The 11,821-nt window shown below is 51.5% G+C and overlaps 1 protein-coding gene across 1 annotated transcript; it reads right to left on the minus strand.

The window, feature by feature from the left end:
- Window positions 1-5,306: 5,306 nt before the first annotated feature.
- On the minus strand, window positions 5,307-8,174 carry LOC127001398 (uncharacterized). Its single transcript, XM_050865947.1, has 2 exons — window positions 7,866-8,174; window positions 5,307-6,275 (listed from the first exon to the last, which is right to left on the minus strand). The coding sequence occupies exon 2, from the start codon at window positions 6,232-6,234 to the stop codon at window positions 5,350-5,352; it is 885 nt and encodes a 294-aa protein (XP_050721904.1). The 5' UTR covers window positions 6,235-6,275; window positions 7,866-8,174; the 3' UTR covers window positions 5,307-5,349.
- Between the last annotated feature and the right edge of the window lie 3,647 nt (window positions 8,175-11,821).

Raw genomic sequence — 11,821 nt, forward strand, 5'->3', positions numbered from 1 at the left:
TAGTGATGTGACCTCCTTCTGCCTTGTCGTGCTGGGGGGAGGTGTTCAGTGGTGGTGGTAGTGATGTGACCTCCTTCTGCCTTGTCGTGCTGGGGGAGGTGTTCAGTGGTTGTGGTAGTGATGTGACCTCCTTCTGCCTTGTCGTGCTGGGGGGGGGAGGTGTTCAGTGGTGGTAGTGATGTGACCTCCTTCTGCCTTGTCGTGCTGGGGGGGGAGGTGTTCAGTGGTTGTGGTAGTGATGTGACCTCCTTCTGCCTTGTCGTGCTGGGGGGAGGTGTTCAGTGGTGGTGGTAGTGATGTGACCTCCTTCTGCCTTGTCGTGCTGGGGGGAGGTGTTCAGTGGTTGTGGTAGTGATGTGACCTCCTTCTGCCTTGTCGTGCTGGGGGAGGTGTTCAGTGGTGGTGGTAGTGATGTGACCTCCTTCTGCCTTGTCGTGCTGGGGGAGGTGTTCAGTGGTAGTAGTGATGTGACCTCCTTCTGCCTTGTCGTGCTGGGGGGAGGTGTTCAGTGGTGGTAGGAGTGATGTGACCTCCTTCTGCCTTGTCGTGCTGGGGGGGAGGTGTTCAGTGGTGGTAGTAGTGATGTGACCTCCTTCTGCCTTGTCGTGCTGGGGGGGAGGTGTTCAGTGGTGGAGTGATGTGACCTCCTTCTGCCTTGTCGTGCTGGGGGGGAGGTGTTCAGTGGTGGTAGTAGTGATGTGACCTCCTTCTGCCTTGTCGTGCTGGGGGGGAGGTGTTCAGTGGTGCTGGTGGTGATGGTGCTAAAAGAAGTGGTGATGGAGCCCGTGGTTTTTAGAGGTGGTGGTGGTGGTACTGGTGGTGGTGGTGGTGGTGCTGGTGATGAGGTCGGTGATGGTGGTTGTCCTGATCTATTTTAATTTTTTTCCTTCCTGCGTGTAGTTCACCCACGGCCGTATCACGCGCTGGGCTCGCACTCCCCAGCAAGTTCCCGCCTGGCAGGAGCAAGGCTCGTTATAGTCCATCTCTGGGTACTGCCGGAGCCTTGTGTGTCTCTGTGTTGTTATTCTTTATTTACAGCAAAGGAAACAGCTCGAGGGCAAAAAAAAAGAAAACAATGAAAAAAAGAGCCCGCCAATCACTGCTCCTACAGAAAAGACTTCAGAGGAGTGGCCAAAAGAGAGTTCAATTTCGGGAGGAGAGGTGTCCTGATATACCCCATTGAAAGAGGTCAAGTCGTAGGCAGGAGGAAAGGAGAGAAAGGCAGGTGTGTGTGTGTGTGTGTGTGTGTGTGTGTGTGTGTGTGTGTGTGTGTGTGTGTGTGTGTGTGTGTATAATCACCGCAAATTAAAAAAAAAAAGAAAATCAACCCCACCTCACGCATTATATCATTAGCCTATAATTATCATTACTATTATTTTTTATTTATATCGTTGTTGTTGTTGTTGTTGTTGTTGTTGTTGTTGTTGTCGTCAGGTGAGGCGTTTTCGGAGGCTGGGACACCTTACCTGCCTGCTCCTTAATTACTCCCCTCACCTGTTTGGGCGTCGTGGAGAGAGAGAGAGAGAGAGAGAGAGAGAGAGAGAGAGAGAGAGAGAGAGAGAGAGAGAGAGAGAGAGAGAGAGAGAGAGAGAGAGATAGAGAGAGAGAGAGAGAGAGAGAGAGAGAGAGAGAGAGAGAGAGAGAGAGAGAGAGAGAGAGAGAGAGAGAGAGAGAGAGAGAGAGAGAGAGAGAGATAGAGAGAGAGAGAGAGAGAGAGAGAGAGAGAGAGAGAGAGAGAGAGAGAGAGAGAGAGAGAGAGAGAGGAATGCGAGAGAGAGAGAGAGAGAGAGAGAGAGAGAGAGAGAGAGAGAGAGAGAGAGAGAGAGAGAGAGAGAGAGAGAGAGAGAGAGAGAGAGAGAGAGAAAGGATGGGGGGGTTGGTCGTTACTATTTTAGACAGTGAGTGAGCTATAGGAAACAGTTTTTTTTCTCTCTCTCTCTCTCTCTCTCTCTCTCTCTCTCTCTCTCTCTCTCTCTCTCTCTCTCTCCCGGCGAAGGAGAAGATAGAGACAAAGAAAAGCGAGGGATGGAGAAGGAAGGGAGGAAGGAGAGGAGGAAAGAAAGGAAGGATAAGAGGAAGGAAGAAAAGGAAGGAGAGAAGGTTGGAGGAAAAACATAAAGGGAGATGGAGAGAAGGAGAAAGAATAACTCGAAAAAATAACTCTGTATCTATCTGTCTGTCTGTCTATCTCTGTCTGTCTATCTGTCTGTCTGTCTATCTCTCTGTCTGTCTATCTGTCTGTCTATCTGTTTATATATATTCTACATATCAGTGTTTCCACGTCACGGCCGCTCCACAAGACAAAACAACTTGGCTTTGTCGGCACCGTTTCCTGCCCCGGTGATGCTTCTGAGGGTGACAACTAAACCCCCCCCCCCCCCCCGCACCCCCTCTCTCTCTCTCTACCTAGGTTCAACTCCTCCTTCTCCTCCTCCTCCATCTCCTCCTCCTCCTGCTCCTCCTCAACTACTGCTACTGCTACAACAACTACTACTACTTTTTTTTTTTTTTTTTTTTTTTTTTTACAGCTAAGGAGACAGCTCAAGGGCGTAAAGAAAAAAAAATAAAAAAAGGCTCGCTACTCACTGCTCCCGAACAGATGTTATAGGAGTGTCCAAAATAAAAATACTACTACTACTACTACTACTACTACTACTACTACTACTACTACTACTACTAAGTAGAGTGTATAGCGAACTCATTTATAGCAAAGTTTTAACACAAGTAGGATAAACATATAACATACAAGCTAGAGTATATAGCAAATTTTATTATAGTGAAACTTTAACATGGCGACATCTGTAGGATATGTGTAACAGGCTTACTGGAGTGTGTGGCGAACAATACTGTGGCGAAGTTTTAACATGGTGACATACGTAGGATATGTGTAACAGGCTAACTGGAGTGTGTGGCGAACAATACTGTGGCGAAGTTTTGACATAGGGAAATACATAGGATTTATATAAGCCAAAAGACAATCATCGCAATGAAACAAAAAAAAAAAAAAAAAAAACTGACTGAAGTAAGAAAAAAAGAAAAAATGATATAATAAAAAAAAACTAATAATAAGACAAGCCCTTGGCAGGAACAATTATGGAGGAAACACAAAAAGTGAACACTGGCACCAGAAATATGACGCAAAAAGTGAACACTGGCACCAGAAATATGACGCAAAAAAGTGAACACTGGCACCAGAAATATGACGCAAAAAGTGAACACTGGCACCAGAAATATGACGCAAAAAGTGAACACTGGCACCAGAAATATGACGCAAAAAAGTGAACACTGGCACCAGAAATATGACGCAAAAAAATGAACACTGGCACCAGAAATATGAAGCAAAAAAGTGAACACTGGCACCAGAAATATGAAGCAAAAAAGTGAACACTGGCACCAGAAATATGAAGCAAAAAAGTGAACACTGGCACCAGAAATATGACGCAAAAAAGTGAACACTGGCACCAGAAATATGAAGCAAAAAAGTGAACACTGGCACCAGAAATATGAAGCAAAAAAGTGAACACTGGCACCAGAAATATGAAGCAAAAAAGTGAACACTGGCACCAGAAATATGACGCAAAAAAGTGAACACTGGCACCAGAAATATGACGCAAAAAAGTGAACACTGGCACCAGAAATATGAAGCAAAAAAGTGAACACTGGCACCAGAAATATGACGCAAAAAAGTGAACACTGGCACCAGAAATATGACGCAAAAAAGTGAAAAAGTGAAAAAAGAAAAGAAATTGTCGAAACAACAAAACTCGCTTAGAAATATATTGCATGTTCACTCCTCCTCCTCCTCCTCCTCCTCCTCCTTCTCCTCCTCCTCCTCTTCCTCCTCTTCCTCCTCCTCCGCGCCAACACCATAAACAACACATAAAAAAAACTAGTGATTGATGCCGTTTGGAAAATTTACCGTCCGAATGTACTTGTGTGTGTGTGTGTGTGTGTGTGTGTGTGTGTGTGTGTGTGTGTGTGTGTGTGTGTGTGTGTGTGTGTGTGTGTGTGTGTGTGTGTGTGTGTGTGTGTGTGTGTGTGTGTGTGTGTGTGTGTGTGTGTGTGTGTGTGTGTGTGTGTGTGTGTGTGTGTGTGTGTGTACGGGAATCTTGATAGACTTGTGATCTTGTTCCAAATGATTTTTATTCTACCAAAGGTCTCTCTCTCTCTCTCTCTCTCTCTCTCTCTCTCCCCCACTCCCCCCGTCTCCACGCCGTGAGAGCGAATGGCACGGTGCTGCCCCCTGCTTGTCTGGAGGGCACGGTGCTGCCCCCTGCTTGTCTGGAGGGCACGGTGCTGCCCCCTGCTTGTCTGGAGGGCACGATGCTGTCCCCTGCTTGTCTGGAGGGCACGGTGCTGCTCTCTGCTTGTCTGGAGGGCACGATGCTGACCCCTGCGTGTCTGGAGGGAACGGTGCTGCCCCCTGCTTGGCTGGAGGGCATGGTGCTGCCCCTGCTTGTCTGGAGGGCACGGTGCTGCCCCTGCTTGTGAGGAGGGCACGATGCTGCCCCCTGCTTGTCTGGAGGGCACGGTGATGCCCCTGCTTGTCTGGAGGGCACGGTGCTGCCCCTGCTTGTCTGGAGGGCACGGTGCTGCCCCTGCTTGTCTGGAGGGCACGGTGCTGCCCCTGCTTGTCTGGAGGGCACGGTGCTGCCCCTGCTTGTCTGGCGGGCACGGTGCTGCCCACTGCTTGTCTGGAGGGCACGGTGCTGCCCCATGCTTGTCTGGAGGGTACGGTGCTGCCCCCTGCTTGTCTAGAGGGCACGGTGCTGCCCCTGCTTGTCTGGAGGGTACGGTGCTGCCCCTGCTTGTCTGGAGGGTACGGTGCTGCCCCTGCTTGTCTGGAGGGTACGGTGCTGCCCCTGCTTGTCTGGAGGGCACGGTGCTGCCCCATGCTTGTCTGGAGGGTACGGTGCTGCCCCCTGCTTGTCTGGAGGACACGGTGCTGCCCCCTGCTTGTCTGGAGGGCACGATGCTGCCCCCTACTTGTCTGGAAGGCACGATGCTGCCCGCTGCTTGTCTGGAGGGCACAGTGCTGCCCCCTGCACGGTGCTGCCCCCTGCTTGTCTGGAAGGCACGATGCTGCCCGCTGCTTGTCTGGAGGGCACAGTGCTGCCCCCTGCACGGTGCTGCCCCCTGCTTGTCTGGAGGACACGGTGCTTGCCCCTGCTTGTCTGGATGGCACGGTGCTGCGCCCTGCTTGTCTGGATGGCACGATGCTGCCGCTTGGTTGCCCTCATCCTGCAGTGCTCACCCCTGCGTGGCGTGCTGGCCTGGGTGTGGCAGCCGGGGCCCCGTGCGTCGGGAGCGGGGTCAAGCAGGCTCGGGGGTCTCCTTGTAGATTGGAGGCTAGGGGATCTCGTCGTAGATGTGCTCCTCGTCGTCGCCGAAGTACAAGTAGTCTGGCTCCTGTTGCCACGGCGCCATGCGCGGGAGCACGGTGGGGCCCGTGGGCGGCTTCTTGTGGTTGTCGTCGACTCTTACCTTTCCACCGACGCGCCAGGAGGCGGCCAGCCCAAGCCGCGGCGCCACGCGCGGGAGCACGGTGGGGCCCGTGGGCGGCTTCTTGTGGTTGTCGTCGACCTGTACCTCGCCACCGACGCGCCAGGAGGCGGCCTGCCCAAGCCGCGGCGCCACACGCGGGAGCACGGTGGGGCCCTTGGGTGGAGCCATGTCCATGTAGTTGTCGTCGACGTCTACCTCGCCGCCGACGCGCCAGGAGGCGGCCTGCCCAAGCCGCGGCGCCACTCGCGGGAGCACGGTGGGGCCCTTGGGTGGAGCCATGTCCATGTAGTTGTCGTCGACGTCTACCTCGCCGCCGACGCGCCAGGAGGCGGCCTGCCCAAGCCGCGGCGCCACACGCGGGAGCACGGTGGGGCCCTTGGGTGGAGCCATGTCCATGTAGTTGTCGTCGACGTCTACCTCGCCGCCGACGCGCCAGGAGGCGGCCTGCCCAAGCCGCGGCGCCACACACGGGAGCACGGTGGGGCCCTTGGGTGGAGCCATGTCCATGTAGTTGTCGTCGACGTCTACCTCGCCGCCGACGCGCCAGGAGGCGGCCTGCCCAAGCCGCGGCGCCACACGCGGGAGCACGGTGGGGCCCTTGGGCGGAGCCATGTCCATGTAGTTGTCGTCGACCTGTACCTCGCCACCGACGCGGCAGGAGGCTGCCTGCCCAAGCCGCGGCGCCACACGCGGGAGCACGGTGGGGCCCTTGGGCGGAGCCATGTCCATGTAGTTGTCGTCGACGTCTACCTCGCCGCCGACGCGGGGCACTGCGGGAAGAGTGTGACCATTACGACGACGACGACGACGACCGTCACGAAGGAGAAGAGAGAGAGAGAGAGAGAGAGAGAGAGAGAGAGAGAGAGAGAGAGAGAGAGAGAGAGAGAGCCCTAGCCCGGTATTAATAATGAGTCCTAGGAGTGATATTCAACTTTCAAAGTGAGTTTCCTCCTAACTTTGTTGCTAACTTCTAGAAGTCGCGAGTTTACTGCTAGGAGTCGCCAAGGTTGTAGAGGTGGTTGCATGTGGAGCGGAAGGAAACTGACTAGCTGGCATCTCGTCTCGGCGGCCGAAGCTCCCCCCCCTCGCCTGCCTAAGCCCCCCATGTTGACAAACCGAGTTTACTGCTAGGAGTAGCGACTTTACTGCTAGGAGCCGCCGAAAATGTAATAGTCCTCGTGGGGTACTGACTTAAGAGCTAACTTTTTGGATGTCTCGTTCAATATAATAACGATAATTACAGTTGACTGATGGCCCCCGCGCACTAATTATGGTGTCCGACGTGTTGTGGCAATACAAATACGGACAAACAGCTTTTTCAGGGGCGCCCTTCAAAACAAGCAATGTGCATTGAAGGCGATTATAATAGGCTACCTATTAAGTAATGCACACTTTGTCATTATTTCCTACATAGCTCACTCACATAGGCATACTAAATATGTATAAGCCAAGGATACAAAACTTATTCCTTAATACAATGATTCCTACCTGTATGAAGTTACTGTAGAAGATATTTTTTATGTGATTACATTTGGCATGCCTCTGTGAATGAGCTATGTAGGAAATAATGACGGAAAGTGTGCATTACTTAATATGTAGCCTACCATAATCGCCTTCAATGCTACATTGCTTGTTTTGAAGGGCCGCTTGTTATCCCTTAAAAAAACTGGGGGAGAGGCAGGGAGAGTAGGAGATAGATAGATAGATAGATAGACAGCATGAAGACCAAAGCCTGTCTCTAGAGCGTTCATTAGGTCGTCCGGGGAGCGACAGGAATAGTACTGGGCACCAGCGGGGGGGGCGGGGGAGAGGCAGGGAGAGTAGGAGATAGATAGATAGATAGACAGCATGAGGACCAAAGCCTGTCTCTAGAGCGTTCGTTAGGTCGTCCGGGGAGCGACAGGAATAGTACTTGTCATGCAACAGCTTGGGGGGCGGGGGAGAGGCAGGAGAGTAGGATATATATATATATATATATATATATATATATATATATATATATATATATATATATATATATATATATATATATATATATAGAGAGAGAGAGAGAGAGAGAGAGAGAGAGAGAGAGAGAGAGAGAGAGAGAGAGAGAGAGAGAGAGAGAGAGAGAGAACGTGTAGGTACATGACTGTGTGTGTGTGTGTGTGTGTGTGTGTGTGTGTGTGTGAGAGAGAGAGAGAGAGAGAGAGAGAGAGAGAGAGAGAGAGAGAGAGAGAGAGAGCGCCCATAGCCGTGGCCGCCACTCATGCGTCAGAGATTCAACTTGAAAACTTAAGCCGCCAACTCTTGAGATTTTTACAGTAAACTCGCGGCACACACACACACACACACACACACACACACACACACATACTCACGCTGCCCCTCTCCCTGTCCACGCCGTCGCCTCCGGTAGGTCACACACACCACAATGGCCAGGATCACCGCCACCACCACCGCTATCGGCACCGCTATCACCACTGTCGAAGAGGGGAGAGACAGAGTGACCTTTCCTTGTGGCGGCGAAGGTGTGGACGTGGTGTGGCTGTGGTTGTCAGGGTGGAGGAAGAGCTTGTAAGAGGAACACCTGGAGGGGCTGTGGTGGCATAGGTTGTGGAGGGTGTTGTGGTGGTAGTGCCTGGAGGTGTTTGTGTTGTGGTGGTGGCGGTGGTGGTGATGGTAGTGGTGTTGTGGTGTTGGTACCTTGAGGTGTTGTTCTTGTGATGGTGGTGGTGGTGATGGTAGTGGTGTTGTGGTGTTAGTACCTTGATTTGGTGTTGTTGTGGTGGTGGTGGTGGTGATGATTGTGGTGGTGTTGTGGTGTTAGCACCTTGAGGTGTTGTTGTTGTGTTGGTGATGGTGGTGGTGATGGTGGTGATGATCGTAGTACCTGGATGTGCTGTTGTTGTTGTGGTGGTGGTTTTGGTAGTACCTGGAGGTGGTGGTGTTGATGTGGTGGTGGTGGTCGTGGTGGTGGTACCTGGAGGTGCTGTTGTTGTTGTTGCGGTAGTGGTGGTGGTGGTACCTGGAGGTGGTGTTGATGTGCTGGTGGTGGTGATAGGGTCGGGCGGATCCGTGCAGGTGTTTGGGTTCTGCAGGTTCGTGAATTCTTCCGGACCGTGACATCTGCCGCCCGTTTCTTCGGCTGTGCTTGTCCAGCTGGAAGAGCCGTGAGCCACAATACTAAGGCCAGTAATGTGTTTGATCCGAGCTGTTTGCCTCATGCATCTTCCTCTGTATCCTTCAATGTTTAGGGTGAAATGCAGAATTAGGTTCAATATACTCCCTTGACCCGTGTTTCCCACATCCACCTTCAGTTTGATCCACATGTTGTCGCTGTAACACTTGTCAAGGCCAAACCAAGCTACTTGACGATGTTGTACATAAGATAGTAATGTTTGTGTCACTTCAAGACTAACTCCCTTGAAGTCATCTCCCGGCTTCACGTACACTGTTGTCGACTCACTATATCTTCCTGTTTCTCGTCTCTCCTCACAAATTGTCTCCTTCCCTCCTTCACTGACGACCACCACTCCATGAAGATCCTCACAGTCCCTGGTGCCGTGGGTGCCTCCAAGACGCAGCAGGAGCACCGCCGCCACAGCCACACGCCCCGTCATTACCCCAAGACACCCCAGGCCTTTGTGTCTCTGGTGCCTCCGTGTGTCTATTGGTGTGACGATGAGGGAGCCGAGATGGACGCCGGATATACTCCATGATTATAAAATGCCAACACACACACACACACACACACACACACACACAGAAAATGCTCCCTATGTATCATCACTTACACGCCTGTTCCACGTGGTCATGTCAGCTGGTATGAAGACTGCTTGTGGCTCATTGTTTACAGGCGTCCCCAAAGTGGTCAGTACAGATCCGCCCAGGGCTCGGCGGACCATTCTGTGCCATGAACGTGAAATAAACGCCCATGAAAACCCGATCGATCTCCTTCACGGCATCTGGAAATGGTTGACGTGAGTGGCGGAAGCGTCTGGCAGCACCGGCCTGGGATTGTCAGACTTCCTTTGCATTTCAGATTTTGTTTGAAGGGGAAGAATAAACACACTTTCACGTTAAAAAAGTGAAAAATTAATAGATAAATCATAATGGAGAAAAATAATACGAATTATAAATGTAGATATAACTTATTAATGTAGATAACATTTGTGATACAGGATATGATTTTCGTGGCATACTCGAACTTTAAAACTACTCAGTAAAAATGGTCAATACATTCTGGTGTTGGCACTCTGGCACCTCTCGGACGGAAGTTGTCATCACAGGAAAGTTTCTCGACGCACGCAGAGCAGTGCGGGGCAACAGAGACGCTAAACATTGTATTATTATGTTCAGTAAACTTTCAAGCACACACAATCCGTTTTATAATGATGTACGGTACTTCTACTGGGGAAAAAAGACACTGAGGAGACAGTGCGATAATTCCCAACTGAAAACGTGGCGCTGGCTACGGCGTGAGGCACAACGTTACCAGATTGTCGTACTCAGCACATTATATTTCCCGGTATCTGCCCTAAGCCTGCCGCCCCCACACAAATAACGATACTTTTTTTTTACAGCTAAGGAGACAGTTCAAGGGCATAAAGGAAAATATATAAAAAAAAGCCTGCTACTTACTGCTCCTGAATAGAGGTCAAAGGAGTGTCCAAAAAGAGAGGTCAATTTCGGGAGGAGAGGTGTCCTGATACCCTCCTCTTGAAAGAGTTCAAGTCATAGGCAGGAGGAAATGCAGATGAAGGAAGATTGTTCCAGAGTTTACCAGCGTGAGGGATGAAAGAGTGAAAATGCTGGTTGACTCTTGCATAAGGGGTTTGGACAGTATAGGGATGAGCATGAGTAGAAAGTCGTATGCAGCGGGGCCGCGGGAGGGGGGGAGGCATGCAGTTAGCAAGTTCAGAAGAGCAGTCAGCATGAAAATATCGATAGAAGATAGAAAGAGAGGCAACGTGGCGGCGGAATTTAAGAGGTAGAAGACTATCAGTATGAGGAGGAGAGCTGATGAGACGAAGAGCCTTTGAATTATGCTGAGTGTTAAAACCTTTGATTATATAGATGTTCTTTTTCTAGTGTAAACGTTAAACCAAAATTCCTAAAACGTTCCTAAAACGCCCATGATTACCGTATTTCTTACTTTTCAAACGCCTGATCAGAGATCCGAAATGATACTTTTTGTTGCCAAATGTTACGTTTTCAAATTTCCCACTGGGAGTTACACTGGCGGTGATGACTGCAGGGTTGCCAGATTATCGTATCCAACATTATCTTTACCGTTTTTGGACACTTAACTATAGCGAAAAGACACTAATAATTAAACCTTTCACCGGTAACTATAAATAAATGTAGTCATTGGAGTGGAGGAGACAGTTTTTGGGTCGGAAATCGGAAAACATAAGAGGCTGAGTACGACAATCTGGTGACGCAGGTGTCGAATCGGTGTCGGAGTGTTGGTCAGTGAGGGTGGGCGTGCAGGTGTGAGTCAGTGTCTGAGTGTTGGTCAGTGAGGGTGGGCGTGCAGGTGTTGGGTCAGTGTTGGAGTGTTGGTCAGTGAGGGTGGGCCTGCGGGTGTTGAGTCAGTGTCGGAGTGTTGGTCAGTGAGGGTGGGCATGCAGGTGTGAGTCAGTGTCGGAGTGTTGGTCAGTGAGGGTGGGCGTGCAGGTGTCGAGTCAGTGTTGGAGTGTTGGTCAGTGAGGGTGGGCGTGCGGGTGTTGAGCCAGTGTTGGTGTGTTGGTCAGTGAGGGTGGGCGTGCAGGTGTGAGTCAGTGTCGGAGTGTTGGTCAGTGAGGGCGGGCGTGCGGGTGTTGAGTCAGTGTCGGAGTGTTGGTCAGTGAGGTGGGCGTGCGGTGTTGAGTCAGTGTCGGAGTGTTGGTCAGTGAGGGTGGGCGTGCGGGTGTTGAGTCAGTGTCGGAGTGTTGGTCAGTGAGGGCGGGCGTGCGGGTGTTGAGTCAGTGTCAGAGTGTTGGTCAGTGAGGGTGGGCGTGCGGGTGTGTAGTCAGTGTCGGAGTGTTGGTCAGTGAGGGTGGGCGTGCAGGTGTTGAGTCAGTGTCGGAGTGTTGGTCAGTGAGGGTGGGCGTGCGGATGTTGAGTCAGTGTCGGAGTGTTGGTCAGTGAGGGTGGGCGTTCAGGTGTTGAGTCAGTGTCGGAGTGTTGGTCAGTGAGGGCGGGCGTGCGGGTGTTGAGTCAGTGTCCGAGTATTGGTCAGTGAGGGAGGGCGTGCAGGTGTTGAGTCAGTGTCGAGTGTTGGTCAGTGAGGGTGGGCGTAGGTGTTGAGTCAGTGTCGGTGTGTTGGTCAGTGAGGGCGGGCGTGCGGATG

This window comes from Eriocheir sinensis, chromosome 20 (genome assembly GCF_024679095.1).
Source record: "Eriocheir sinensis breed Jianghai 21 chromosome 20, ASM2467909v1, whole genome shotgun sequence".
NCBI lineage: Eukaryota > Metazoa > Arthropoda > Malacostraca > Decapoda > Varunidae > Eriocheir > Eriocheir sinensis.